The 15269-nt window shown below is 35.0% G+C and overlaps 1 protein-coding gene across 3 annotated transcripts; it reads left to right on the top strand.

The window, feature by feature from the left end:
- Positions 1-3417: 3417 nt before the first annotated feature.
- LOC126585050 (disease resistance protein RUN1-like) lies at positions 3418-14410 on the top strand. Of its 3 annotated transcripts, XM_050249443.1 has the most exons (9): positions 3418-3474; positions 3561-3641; positions 5576-5638; positions 7400-7930; positions 8461-9556; positions 10903-11181; positions 11298-12125; positions 12304-12800; positions 13305-14410. In XM_050249443.1, the coding sequence occupies exons 4-9, from the start codon at positions 7452-7454 to the stop codon at positions 14407-14409; spliced, it is 4284 nt and encodes a 1427-aa protein (XP_050105400.1). In that variant the 5' UTR covers positions 3418-3474; positions 3561-3641; positions 5576-5638; positions 7400-7451; the 3' UTR covers position 14410. The 3 variants fall into 3 exon arrangements, with proteins under 3 accessions (XP_050105400.1, XP_050105398.1, XP_050105399.1); XM_050249441.1 differs by lacking the exon at positions 3561-3641; XM_050249442.1 differs by lacking the exons at positions 3418-3474; positions 3561-3641 and adding an exon at positions 4064-4662.
- The last annotated feature ends 859 nt before the right edge of the window (positions 14411-15269 follow it).

The following is a 15269-nucleotide window of genomic DNA, read 5'->3' as shown; positions in this document are numbered from 1 at the left end:
TCCCTTCCTCTCACATTCTCTATTTTGTCTTTCTCTTTCTATAAAAAAATTAATATAAAATGTTGACGTGGCTTAATCGTGACCATTCAAATAGGAGGGAGGGAAGGAGAGGGGAAAAAAAGGGGAGATAATCATACTCCTTAAAATTGAAGGCAATTGTTGGATTTGAAATCCTAGGGATTGAGGTGACATTTTTGGTGGTGGTTATATATACTTTTTCTCTCAAATCTATCAAAATCTATCTCTATTAAAATCTTAGCAAATCTTTGGAACTTTCACTACACTTAGACTTGCGTGGACTTTTTAAAAATCATAAACGACTACTAGGAGTGCAACTTGGGTTAGGCCAATCCGAACCCGTCCATGTCTAATTCGACTTTAAACCCGAACAAGCAAGTTTTTTTTTAGTTATAACCTGCTCAAACTCAACTCAATTTCAACCCGTTCATGATTATGTTGATTTTGGGTTGATCATTTGCCTGTACATCCCTAACCCAACCCAACCCGATTAACCAAACCAAATCTAACCAGATTGTAACCAATATCAATTAATGCTCATACTACATCCAAGTAGGCCAAGTCCAAAAATCAACACCCTTTTTAATAGTTTTTTTTTAATAAATTACCCTTTATAATTACTTAAACATTTTGGGAATAAGAGGTTTTTATTAGTTAGCCTATATTCATAGTCTCTAAATCTTAAATCTTTATAATCGTTAGTCTCCAAAACCTAAATTCTTTGTGTCTCGAAGCAATTGCTCATCAACTTTAATTTATTTTGACCTTCCAATCCGTCCAATCCATCCGAGTTGCACCCCTAACGACTACCTCTAGATTTAGATGTATTCTCTAAAACCCATTAAAATCCTAATTTGACTACACTATAATTTCAAAATCTTTTAAAATCATCATTTAAAATCCTAATTGACTACGCCTGAATTTTAAACTCTATTAAAATCTTACCAATTTTTAATTTGACTACACCCTTGGTATATTATTATATATACTAAAACCCAAACTCATGTGGTACCGTTCTAGGACAGTGGAGTGGCGAAAAAGCCCTCCAAAATTTTTTCCCTCAATGTTTTCCTTCAGCTTTTCTACAGTGCGAGGACGATTCTGCTCTTGGTAACCACGCGTCTGTCATCGTTTTCCTTCCGATCCATTCTTCTCTGCCTTTTGTTTCGGTTCCCATCTCTCTCTTCATTTTCAGCTTTTCCTTATTTTGTTTGACTCCTGCTCTCCCCGTCTCTCCTCGCCTTACTCTTCTCTGCACCAAGCAGCTCGATTTAGGGCTTCACCATTTCTCTTCGAATCAAAGTCTCTATTTCTCTCCCTATTTTCCCAATCTAGGTTTCCCTCTGTCTCTGTGGAAGAACCCTAGATCTCGCCGCTGCCAGAGAGTCAAAGCTCCACCCTTGGAGCTTCGATCCGCCTTGCCGACCGCCTAAACCCCTCTGGTAAATTTCCCAACTTTTCCCCCAATTCTTTTTTCTCTCTATTTCCGAGTAAGAAAGTATGATGCTCAAGTTCTTTCAATTTTTTAATTTTTTTTTCTATTTAATTTGAACTGTTAAGATGTTTTACATTGTGGATTCACTTAAAGATGGTGGAGAGGTATGAATCTAGCAACCCACCTTTTTTCTTGAAGATTTGAATCGACTGAGCGATAATGGTGCGTAGAGAACTGCTCTTAGACCATCTGCAAGATATTTTTAGTTAAATAGATTTTTCATTCAAAGGTTATGGCTGAGTTGGAAAGATTAGGCAATAGATAAGAGTTAACCAGAAGGATGGAGTCAACGGGGGGATAGAGTTATGGAGTATGATATTAATTTTTTTTTATTGTCATGATTGCAGGTTTTTGAAAAAAATTCACCTTTAGAGATTGAGTAAAAATATATAAAGGCTGTTGGTGTCGGTATAAAGACAAAATAAAAAAGGTATGAATAAAATGTTTGAGATTATATGATTTGATTTGATTTTGTAATGTACAGAATTCTCTTTAAATTTTTCAGATTAAATTGTATTGGTTAAATCTAATTAAATTTTTGGAATTTGCTATGAACAATATTTTGTTTCATTACAGGGTTTGGTGGTTCTACTTTTGAACCGCACAGGGTTGAGAAAGGAAAAAAAAATCCGTTTAGGTGTTCATTAAATCCAAATCCCGGCTGATATGTCTTAGGAATCCTTTTAATTGTTCTGTCTGAACTTGACTATTTCCCATAAATTGGACTGATACTCTAAGCTTTGTTTGGTGAACATGTAAGGTTTGAAATGTTCCATACAACAATAATGCTAATCATATGGATTCAACTGATTGGTTGATGCTTTAAGACGTTGCTCTCTGATCGTACATTCTTTTAGTTAATTTATTGATAATCCTGCTTAAAAATTGTTTGGATGGATATGGGGAAGAGGAAAAAGAAGCTACCACTTTAGGCGACCAGAAATATCAGAAGAACAAAAAGAAGGGAAGGAAGCCTTTCTGTTTAAGGTTACTATGATGTTTTTTGTAAACTTTTGTTGCTTGAACATGGTGTTATAGGGGTTTAGTTGGACTGTGTAGTCTAAAGAGGGATGAGAGAAAATGGTTGCTTGGGGTGTTAGTGGGGTTTAGTGGGAAGTTCCAGCTAAGGCCAGCCTGAAATTTGGATTTTTAATTTGTAGGAAATGCTTATTTAATAGGAATAGAGTTAGTGTAGCTGAGATCATTAGCATCAATGATTTTCGCAGTTCCATCTTCGAAAACACCCATCTTTTGTATTAGCGAGTAAATGAGGTTTTAAAAAATTTAGTAGGTGAAGCGATAATGGTTATCATTTTACTTTTCTGGATTTTGAGCACTGATTTTGTTTTCGCAAAACAAGTGGAACCTCTAGGGTTGTAGAAAGTTGCACACATGCTGAATTCATGTCATGCCTTTTTTCTCTATCAAACTTTCTCCGACTTCTATGGATTTCCATCAATGGTATAGATCTTTCATTTCTTCTTTTTCATCGTACTCTGAACTTACATTCCGTTTTCAGCTGCGAATTCTGAGGACGAGCTGTACACAAGAATGGATTATTAATGGGTTTTGGATGTGATATAAGTTGACATGTTTTGATGAAATTGAAGTTTTCAGTGATGTGTTTTTATAGAATTACAGATTTGAGTAATGAGTTTTTTCAATGGTGTTATTTTTTTTAACATTTATGATGCTATTTGTAAAATTTAGTTAGAAATTTTTTTAACAACTATAATACCGTTTGATTTCAATTCGTAATTACTTCTTTTGTTAAATTTAAGCTTGATACTATCATCAGATCTTTATACTTTATGTCCAAATATATATACAATGATGTATATGTGTAGTTTTTATAATATTGCTCAGCATTTTGAGTGTGTTCTTTTTATGTGTTGAGAGTACAGTACACTGTTCACAAAGGCAAATCAGGGGACATCTTCTACTTCATATGGGAAGAAGAGGTTAGTTCGATTGTGATTGCTTTTTTAATTTGGTTAGATTCAAAGTTGGTTGGCTTGCGTCTAATTCAGTTGTTTCCTTGCACAAGTTGAAGTCACTGGTTTTATTAATGCTGGTGACTGAAATGAACCCGAGTTAATGTTAAAACGATGTCATAATTTTCATTATGGTGAGAACTGAGAACCTTTTTTTTTTATCTTTACCGTTTTTGAATTTAAGAAATTGAATTACTTTTTTATACCTTTTTTGTGATCATTCATTGAGAATTTGTTAATTGTTTTAATATAATGAGGTAGGATTTTTTACTTTCTATGCTCCATTTCTGATTTTCAATGATTGCTTGAATTCATATTGTCAAATAGTATATGAATTTTCATATTAAGTGCGTCAATATGGTGTTGTAGTTTTAATTAGATGTGATACAAGTTAATAGGTTTATACCTTTGAAACATAATTTTTTTACACAATTTTTAATCCCGCAGCAACGCGTGGGTAGAACTTTCTAGTGTATACTAAAAGAGAGAAACAAAAGAAATACTGTTCCTTCTAGTGTGTTGTCATTTTACCACTTCTTTGTTTTTTTATTACTGTTCATTCTACAGTGCAATTCCGTTTTTACCGCTTCTTTACAGGAGTTCCAGAGAGTTCTCTGTTATTTTATTCTCACCGTTTTGTTGCTTCCTCCTCCACCGCATAATTCTTGCTCAGCTGCCAATCCAAACCGAAAACTGCTCATATCCAAATTTTCTCACGCTTTCATTCCTTCCTCCTCTGCTGTGAATCAAAACCATAAATTTCTCATCCAAATCAATTTCGGTTCACTCAAATCCCTAGAACCCTAAAACCCAATTTTCTCCGGATCGTTCCTTAATTCAGCGGCAAACACAAAACCCTTTTCTGTTGCTACAAACATGAGGTTGTGGCCCAGATTTCTTGCACGTTATTCTACCACTATTGTGATATTTTACACCCCAAGTTTGTGTTGATTTGATTTCTAAGCCTCCCCAAAACTTCACCTGGAAAAATTTGCACACCAACTGGCCTTTTAAATCGCTGTTGGGAGATTTTATCTCTATAACCTACGGACTATTGTGATTTAATCCCTAAAACTTCTGTGATTTTTCCGACCTGTATTCGAAGATTTCGGCGACGGCGTTGAGGTTGTCTCAACCTATTCCTCATCGCCTCAGGTACCTTATAGACCTGTAAAGATTCAAATTTGTGATTTAAAATATTTGAGTTTTAGTAAATTATTTTTTTTTTTAACAAAAAGTTTTAGTAAATTATTAGTTTAAATTTCTGGGTTTGGAGAATTATTCATTAAATTTATGGGTTCTTTGATGTAATTTTATCTGAGATTCAGTAATTTCTTATAGGTTTTGTAGAATTCTTCGATTAAATTTCTGGGTTTTGTAGTGGTGTTTTATTTTGTGTGCATTTGAATGAATCTGGTAATTGGATTTTGGGTTTTTTGAGTGCTTATATATGAACTCTCCCTCTCTTCATTTTCCATCAACCTTTCAACTCAAATACTGTTGAAAGTGAAAATTTGTGGAAAGGGAAAAGATTTGTTGTTAGGGAAAAGCTATACTGTTGTAGAAAGATTTGAAAGAGCTGAAATAGTTGAAATGTGTCTGCTTTCCATTTATCTCAGTTTTATTCGGTGTAAACACTCACTTCTCTGGCTCTATTTTTTGTTTGTTTTTCTGGGTTTTGGCAAATAAGTGGTAATTGTAGATTTTGATATTGAAGGGTTGATCTTTTGAGAAAATGATAAAAAGGGCTGAAAGAAATTTTTATAATGATTGAGGGTTTTGTGTGATTGTATTAGTGTTCAGTTGAATACCCAAGAGACCAAAAGGGGATTAGGGTCATTAGGGACATTTTTATTGAGTAGAAGAAGGAATAGAGGATTTGTCTTAATTTTAGATTCAACTCAACACTAAACCCTGAAACCACTGAATATATATGCATTCTTATCAATTTTTTTCCAAAGTTTTTCTTTTTTATTCTTCCCTACTATTGTAATAATTTCATTGTGCTAGGATTGTGTTAATTTTTACACTGCAACTTTGTATGATTTCTGATCATTTCATGTCTTAGATTCAAAATTTGTGAGGATGTTGGACCCAAAGAAGAAGATATCCATCAGTTGATAAGGAAAAGGTGAAATACATTTATGAAATGAATTTATTTATTTATTTATACTCCCTGCAACATATAAAGAACATCAACTGTGTGTGTCGTACTTTTCTGATTTAGTTTTGAGTTATGATTTATAGTACTGTAAGACCTACTCTAACCTTGGAGTAAAACTCAAATTTTAGGTTCTAAACTTACCCTAACTTGCTCCAACCCTTAGGGTAAATATAAGTTAAAACTCAAAATTCATTTCAGTGCCAAATTTAGCCCAGGATTCCCCCAGAGTTAGTGGTGCTGGCCCCATATATGTATATTTTTTTAGTTTTATATTTATATATTCATTAAATCCAAATGGTAAGATCTAATTTGATGAAATCTAACGGTAAAAAAAAAATAGCTAACTGTCTAAATTTAAATTAAACGGCTAAAGTAATTAAAAAGAAATTCTCTTATGTGATTCATATTTTTTTCATAGTGTTTCACGAGTTTCATGGTGTCGGTTAGTGAATTTCCAATATTTGTCGGAATCTAAATATTTTTAGGTTAAAATGTTCATAAAATTAAATAAGGACAGTCTACGTAATTTTTTCTTTTAAAAAAGTTATTTTAAGAAAAAAATTAGCCTAAATTCATTCTTTAATAATTGTGGACTAAAATTTTAACCCAGAAAGGTTGGAGCAAAAAAATTGTTTTTAGGTTAAAAACCTAATTTTTTTGGGCTAAAAAGTTTAGATTTTAACCCAAGGGTTGGAGATGGTCTAATGGGTTTGTTCTCACAATTCATGTCAAGGCATTTGACTCTGTTGGTTCCATGCTTGAAGTCAGGAAAATATGTTGCTTTTGCAGTTTGATTAGCAGTTGCTAATTAGAATTGGCTAATTTTTCTTCATATAAGTAATTAGCAATTGTATGATGAGGCTAAGTAGAATTAGTCAACTTATGGATGTGTTGGCATGTTTAAGTAGTAGTAATTAAACTCAAAAGACTTTTGGTAACGAAGAAGAAAGAAGAGTGAAATACTGAGGAACAAGTGAAAAGTTGGGACATGGAAAAACAAGATATTTTCTTATTTTTATGTGTATTATATCTATATGAACATTTTAATTCCAAACTTTTGCTATGTAATATATTCTACAAGCACCTATCTTTTGTTCCATATTGAACACAAGGATGTAAATAGATTTTGATAATTTCACACGTTTAAAATAATTTTAAAGCCAGCGGCATGGTGCAGGCATGCGTTACTAGTATTAAACTAAATTCCGATTGAGACGATGTAGCATCATTAACATACCTTTTGTCTTTTTCTGTTTTTTTTTATAGAAAAAGCATTCAGTAAAAAGAAAGCCCCTTGGGTGACGACTGTTTTTTTTTTTTTTGGGAAATGAACGGCTGTTATTTTGTTTTTAACAAACATTTGGTTTATCCACTTAGTAGTACGGATACTGATAATTTTTTCACTTCTAAGTGAGAGGTTTTAAGTTTGATTTTCGTCAAAAACAATTTGACAACATTACTGTGCAAGCCTATTGTAAAATTTGGCCCGCTCCCATGCTCTGTTAGTGATAGACACTATGTGTTAAAAAAACAAATATTTGGTTTGTTAAAAAAACAAACATTTGGTTTTAAAAAATATATATTTTTTCTTCCTTGCTGAGTACTTTAATACCGTTGGATCAAAAAGAAAAATGGATGGATGGATCGATTGTAATTGACTCATTACTAGCCAGTTCCCACTTTTTTTTCGGAGTTTTGAGTTTACTTTTCCTTTACGGTTGCCTGTAGATCTCAAATTTGATCTGTGCTGCCTGCCAAGAAATCCCTGGAGTAAGAATTGATGGATTCATCCTCCAAAGACGATCGCAAGTACGACGTGTACTTGAGTTCTGGAGGTGAAGACATACGCAGGACCTTCACGGACCACCTTTACTGTTCATTAAAAGACCACCTATTCAACGTTTTCATGTACGGAGACGAAATCGATTACAAACTAGAAAAGAGTAATGGAGCTTTACCAGAGCGTCTGATTCAAGAAATCGAAGGGTCTAAGGTTGCCGTCGTCGTATTCTCAAGCGGGTATCTGATGTCCGAGTGGTGTCTCGAGGAGCTGGTGAAGATCATGGAGTGCAGAAATAGACTGGGTCAAATGTTTTTTCCAATTTTATATGATGTTGATCTCTTAGATGTTGGGAACCAGATTGCTAGTTTTCCACAGAAGTTTCAGAAAGTTGAGTTTGAAAAGATGCATCATTGGGCATACGATCTTAAAGAAGCTGTAAGTTTGGCGGAATTAAATTTGAGGAAGACTGATGACGGGTAATTGCTTTTTTATTACTTTTTATTTTCTTTATTTGTGTGCTTTAAATTTCCCGTCCATTTTATTTATTTTTTATATATAATGATTAAATCAGGCTTATAAGTTTTAAAGTTAGTTTGATAACCATTTAGTTTTCATTTTTTAATTTTTACTTTCAGTTTCAAGTTTTAAAGAAAAACTGAAAAACAAAAAGTGAAGTTTGTTGTTTTGGTTTTCAATTTTCACAATTTGGCATTCATTTTTTATTTTTAGTTTTCAGTTCTCATTTTTCTGAAATTTGAAAGTTGTTAAGAAATAAGATTTTAGTTTTCAAAAAAGTGAAAACAAAAACTAAAAACTGAAAACAAAATGGTTATTAAATGGCCCCTTAAGTTTTCACTTTTGCTTTGTTGAATTTTAACAACCAAGATTTCAGTTTAAGAAATTGTAATGGCTTCCGGAGATTTTGACTCATTAATTTCTGAAAGATTAATGTAATCTTGAAGTTGCATTATAAATTTTTACTTTTGCTTTCTTCAATTTTAACCAGGCATGAAGGAAACTTTATCAGGAACGTTATTGCTCATATCACTGGAAAACTGAGCTGCACCACATGCTCAGAGGTAGCCTCCAGCCTAGTTGGAATAGATTCTCGTGTTCGAGAAATTAGTAAGCATTTAGATGTTGGAGGATCAAATGATGTTCGCATAATTGGAATTTTGGGTATGTGCGGGCTGGGTAAGACAACGGTTGCAAAAGCCATTTTCAACAAACATCATCATAGTTTTGACGGTGCAAGTTTCCTTCAAAACGTGAGGGAAAAGAAACTGGTTGATTTGCAAGAACAACTTCTTTCTGATATCTTGAAATGGGCCTACATAGTGGAAAGTACTATGGATGAAGGGACTGAGGAGATAGAACAATTGTTACGCAACAGAAGGGTACTTGTCGTAATTGATGGTGTAGACAGTGTAGAACAATTAGATGCTTTGCCCATAAAACCTGACTCGTTTGGTCCAGGGAGCAGAATCATTATAACATCAAGAAACGAACATTTGCTAAAGATACTTAATGTGGGTAAGATATGTCCTCTGCCAGCAATGAATGAAAGGAGAGCTCTTGAGCTACTTAGTTGGCATGCCTTTGGAAAGATTTATCCTAATGAAGAGTATGTTGAGCTCTCAAGAAAAGCTGTTGGCTACTGTGGTGGTTTGCCACTAGCACTTGAAGTCTTAGGTTCTTATCTATGTACAAAAAGCACAAGTGAATGGGAAACTGTACTGGATAAATGGAAAAGATCACAGCCTTATCAGGAAATTCACAGAAGACTTAAAATAAGCTGTGATGGGCTGACTGATGATGACATGAAGGCTATATTCCTTGACATCTCTTGTTTCTTTACTGGAATGAATGAGGACTATGTCATGACAGTACTGGATGGCTGTCAGTTTTATCCAGAAATAGGGATTCAAGAACTCCAAGATCAATGCCTTGTAACTGTTGATAAAGAAGGCAATCTCACGATGCATGATTTGGTTCAAGGCATGGGCAGAGAAATCGTGTGTGCAGAATCCCCTGACAATCCTGGAAAACGTAGTAGATTGTGGCATAATGAAGACATAACAGACGTATTGACAAAGCAATCTGTGAGTACTTTTTGCAATTAAATTTGATGTTAAATGCACATACTAATGTAGCAGAGAAAGGAACCTTTAAGAGAACAAAGGAGTTATCACAAATTAAATAGCAGAATCAACATGTCCTGCTCATCTTAAGTGCAATTTGTTAATTATGATACCTGTAACAGAAGCTTGCTAAAGATACCTAACTAATGTAGACAGTTGTAAAGGACAACTCTATGGTTATTATCCAGACATATATGCACATTATAGTAGATATATTTATAAGTGCATATAGTAGATATATATAAGCACATCATAGTAGATATATAATAAAAATTGCCAATGAGAGGTGAGGTCCCATGTCCTATATTGTCTAATTGTCTACCTCTCATGTGGTTCATCCATCCAATTCAGGGCTTTGTGGTTCTGATATATGAATTAAGGCTAAATTGGATTAATGGTCCCCGTGGTGAACTCCGTTAGGATTTAAGCCCAAAATTAACATTTTCCTCATCTGTCTGTTAACCCATTCAACCTTCATAACCAAAAGAGAAAAAAACTCATTCGCTATGAATTCGTTGATCCATGCTTCGATTCCATTCAAAGATCTTTTGTCCATTAATCAGTGATTTCCCTAAATATGTACATATGAGAAAAAAATGATTTCAAAGAAGATCCTTCAGTTGTCAGATTACAGAAGGGAAAGAACCGAGACGCCACTCTCCTTCAGTTGTCAGATTTCAAAGAAAAAATGTTACAAACCCCCACACAAGAATTAAATATCATAAAATCCTAATTATAATATCAAAAACTAAACACAAAAAACAGTTCTTTCCCACACAACTTGATTCTACGTATTATGCAAATTCACATCAAAATTGAAAGAATTGGGGAATTCAGTAAATATTAATCGGGAGAGAACAACCAGAACGCAAAATGCTTTGAAGACTGTGGAAAGGTTACCTGCGTCGTCCGGGATGTCGCCGCCGGAGAGTGTGGCGTCTCGGCTACACAGGAGAAAAATGCAGTACAAATTAAGATTGAACACAGCAGATTTCGTGGTTTTAAAATCCAATGAAATCTTTAGGGGAAGGGTGGGATTGTTAATTTTGGGTTAACGGAGAGTTCACATAAATGTTAATTTTGAGTTTAAATCCTAACGGAGTTCACTACGAGGGTTTAAATCCGAATTTTTTCACCACATGGGCTATCTTCCGATTACCCTCTCACTACGGGGACCATTAATCCAATTTAGCCATGAATTAATCATCTTTTCCCGTGCAAATAACCATTTTCTTAGTTCCTCTGTTGTTGCTGTTGCTGTTGTTGGTTTGTTTTTATTTTAACTTTTAATTATTTATATGTAATAGGGAACGGAAGACGTTGAAGGACTCGCTTTAGATGTGCAAGAGTCTGATGAGCGTAGCTTCAGTTCAGACTCATTTAGAAACATGCAGAGTCTGCGATTGCTCAAACTCAATAACATAAAGCTCACTGGAAGTTATCACAATCTTTCCAAAGAGTTGAGATGGTTGTCTTGGCATGGATTTCCTCTGGAGGTCATACCAAAAGATTTTGATCAACCAAACCTAGTTGCTATTGACCTGAGCTATAGCAAACTCATACGAGTTTGGGAGGATTCCAATTTGGTATGATATGGCCTCAACCAAATTATTTATTCTTTCTTCCAAGTTTTATAAACACGAACTTCATGCTTCCTCTTTTCCGTTTGTATTTATTTTGGTTTTTTTCTTTTGTCTAACAGTTGCTCGAGAAGTTGAAGCTTCTTAATCTCAGTCATTCCCATAACCTGGCACAAACACCAGACTTTTCAAAACTCCCAAATCTCGAGGAATTGATATTGAATGATTGTGAGAGTTTGTCCGAGGTTCATTCATCCATTGGGAATCTTGAAAGACTTACTTTGGTAAATCTTGAAGGCTGCAAAAAGCTCAAGGATCTCCCACTGAATTTCTTTAATTCCAAGTCTATTGAAACTCTTCTTCTTAACGGCTGTTCAAGATTTGAAGACTTGGCTGAAGCCTTGGGAAAGAGTTACCATAAGACAGCAGATGGCACACCCATAAGACAAATACTAAAGCTGAGATTTTCATCTCAATATGGAGTGAAAGAGTCACCATCAACTAGTCTTTTGCCCCCTTCTTTTCATGGCTTAAACTCTTTACGGAAATTAGATCTTGGATGCTGCACTTTAACCGATGATGAAATCCCAAAGGATCTTGGGAGTCTAATTTCTTTAGAAGATTTAAATCTTCGAAAAAATAGTTTTTGTAGGCTACCAAGCCTCAGTGGTCTTTCTAAGCTTGAAACGTTGTGTTTAGATGATTGCACAAACCTACATGCAATCCCAAATTTACCAACAAGTTTGAAAGTCTTGCGAGCGGGTTTGTGCACTGCATTAGAAACAGTGCCAGATTTTTCAGAATTGTCGAATATGAGAGAGTTGTATCTGAGTCATTCCTGCAAACTCACCGAGATTCCGGGCTTGGAGATGTCATTAAACTCGATGACAAGAATTCATATGGAAGGGTGCATCAATCTCACTGCTGATTTTAGGAAGAACATCCTTCAGGTGTCTCTTTCTCTCTCTCTCTCTCTCTCTCTCTCTCTCTCTCTCTCTCTCTCTCTCTCTCTCTCTCTCTCTCTCTCGTTCTACCACACACACCGAAGCACACGTATATGACACCATATATGACACATGCATGCATAACAATGTATTGTTGTTACAAATCTGGCTCTACATGGTACAGGGATGGACTTCTTGCGGATATGGTGGCATTTTTCTCAATGGAAATTATATTCCTGACTGGTTTGATTTTGTCAAGGGTGATCCGGTCAGTTTTCACATACCTCAAATTGTTGGTCACAATTTTAGCGGGTTTACTCTGTGCTGCATATACTCTTCAAAGACACAACGTGAAGGTCCTCTCGGCATTATCGTTAGCAATAAAACCAAGTGTACTGCTTTGCTCGCCCGGATAACATATGCCTCGGTACCAACTTCCTGTACACTTGATGACCATTATCTTTGGCAGGGGCATATATCGAACCATGTGCTAAGTTTGCAAGGAGGGGACAAGGTCGATATAGTTGTAATGCCTGTTGAAACTGCAGATGCCTCTGTGAGAGTGAAGAAAATAGGGGTTAATCTAGTATGGGACAAAGAGATGAAGGAAAATATGCATGATTCAGACTTTAATCTATATGATTTTGGCCTACATCCGGTTTGGTTCTTGGGAGCTGATGGGTACTTTCTTATCTCTTTTTTCCTTTCTTGTATTTTGTATTTTTTTCCCCGGTCCATTTTTTTTATACACAAGTATGCAGTACCTTAGTTCCTTCTTACAGAAGTTATTAATTGGCTACATAATGTATTGGTCTATTTAACTCTCATATTTATCAAATGTCAACAAACAATGAACTTATATAACTACGGCTTAGGGTATTTGATTTTACACATTGCAATGTAGAGCTTCCAGACTCTTCCATGAGAAATCTGTGTTATTTATGGTCAGATATTGAGCTAACCACATGAATCAAATATTTGATTTCACACATTTATGCATATATAAATATAAGTTCTGAAGTTCATAATGCTTTAATGGTTTTTGAAGATTTTGATTTGGGCTTTCAAATCTTCCAATCCCAAGCTTTGTAGCCATAATGAGGAAGATATTAGGTCAATTTAATTGTGCCATTTTTTTAGTAAATCTTACTTTTGCTGAATTTTGAATTGAATTTTACCTACCAGGTATGAAGGATTCAGTACTAGAGAACTGAAGAACAATTACTTGGACGTAGCCATACACCCAGTTGGAATAGATTCTCGCGTGCAAGAAATCAGTAATTATTTAGATGTTGGAGGATCAAATGATGTCCTTATCATTGGAATCTGGGGTATGGGCGGACTGGGTAAAACAACGGTTGCAAAAGTAATTTTCAACAAATATCAGCACATGTTTGATGGTACAAGTTTTCTTCCAAATGTGAGAAAAGATAAGGAGCTGGTTGGTTCACAATGCAATCTTATTTCTGCTCCCTTGAAGGTTAGTAGGATCTATGAAGGGACCAAGGAGATTAAAAGAAGACTTGGCAACAAAAGAGTACTTGTTATAGTAGATGATGTAGACCTCACAGAGTCAGATGCATTAGCTCTAAAGCATGACTCATTTGGCCCAGGAAGTAGAATTATTTTAACAACAAGGGATCAACGTTTGCTAAAGATACTTAACGTGGATGCGATATGTCCTTTGCAAGAAATGAATAAAGAAGAAGCTCTTGAGCTATTTAGTTGGCATGCCTTTAGAAAGAATTATCCTAATGAAGAGTATGTTGAGCTCTCAAGAAAAGCTGTTGACTACTGTGGAGGTTTGCCACTAGCACTTGAAGTCTTAGGTTCTTATCTACGTTCAACAAGCACAAGTGGATGGGGAACTATACTGGATGAATGGAAAAGCTCACAGCCTTATAGGGTAATTCTCGAAAATATTAAGACAAGCTATGATAGGCTAAATGATAACCTGGTGAAGGATGTATTCCTGGATATAGGCTGTTTCTTTATTGGAATGAACAAGAACTATGTCACGACAATATTGGATGGCTGTGACTTTTTTTTTTCCGAAATTGGAATTCAAGTACTCCAAGATCAAAGCCTTGCAACTGTTGATACAGAAGGCAATCTGATGATGCATGACTTGATTCGAGACATGGCCAGAGAAATCGTACATGCAGAATGCCCTGCCAATCCTAGAAAACGTAGTAGATTGTGGCATCATGTGGATGTAATAGACGTATTGGCGAATGAATCTGTAAGTACTTCGGCTATCAAATCTTATGTTAAATATGAACTTCATTAAGGGATAATAAGTATATGCCTCCAACCTAATATTTCAAATAATTACTTTTTAAACAAAATGAAAAAACCCAAACCCATGCAACAAATGTTGAAGGGGTTACCCCCTCACCCCTCCAACCCTCCCACCTATTCCTTCTTTTTTAAATTCAAAAATAGAAGATCCAAAAAAATATTAAAGGCAAGCGTGAACCAAGGGGTTAATAATAGACAAAGAAACACCGTGTAACAGTTGCCGACTAAGATACCTAACTAATTTGGTAAAATGTAATTCCCAACTGAATTATAATTCATGGCTTGTAGTTCATACATCCAATTCATAGCTTTCTTCATGTGTATAAATTATCCCTTCCATGTCAAAATAAATTGTCTTACTTTGTTCCCTTTTCTTCTTGAATAGGGAAGTGCAGCAATTGAAGGACTTGCTTTAGATTTTGAAGGGCCTGATGATTCAAGTTATAGTACAGAAGCTTTTAGAAAGATGCGGCATCTGAGATTGCTCAAACTCAGTAACATAAAGCTCACTGGAAGTTACAACAAGTTTTCCAAAAAGTTAAGATGGTTGTGTTGGCATGGATTTCCTCTGGAGGTCATACCTAAAGATTTCGTTCAGCCAAAACTAGTTGCTGTTGACCTGAGCTATAGCAAACTCGTACGAGTTTGGGAGGATACTGACGTGGTATGATATGATCTCAAAACAAATTATTAATTATTTTCTTCAGCTTCTGTGAATACCAATATCTTGCTTTCTCTCTTCTATTTGAATTTTTATTTTGTTATCTGTTTTTTCCTAGCAGCTGCTCAAGAATCTGAAAATCATCAATCTCAGTCATTCCCATGACCTAACAGAATTACCAGATTTTT

This window comes from Malus sylvestris, chromosome 10 (genome assembly GCF_916048215.2).
Source record: "Malus sylvestris chromosome 10, drMalSylv7.2, whole genome shotgun sequence".
In the NCBI taxonomy this organism is placed as follows: Eukaryota; Viridiplantae; Streptophyta; class Magnoliopsida; order Rosales; family Rosaceae; genus Malus; species Malus sylvestris.
This window is presented reverse-complemented; position numbering and strand designations above follow the sequence as displayed.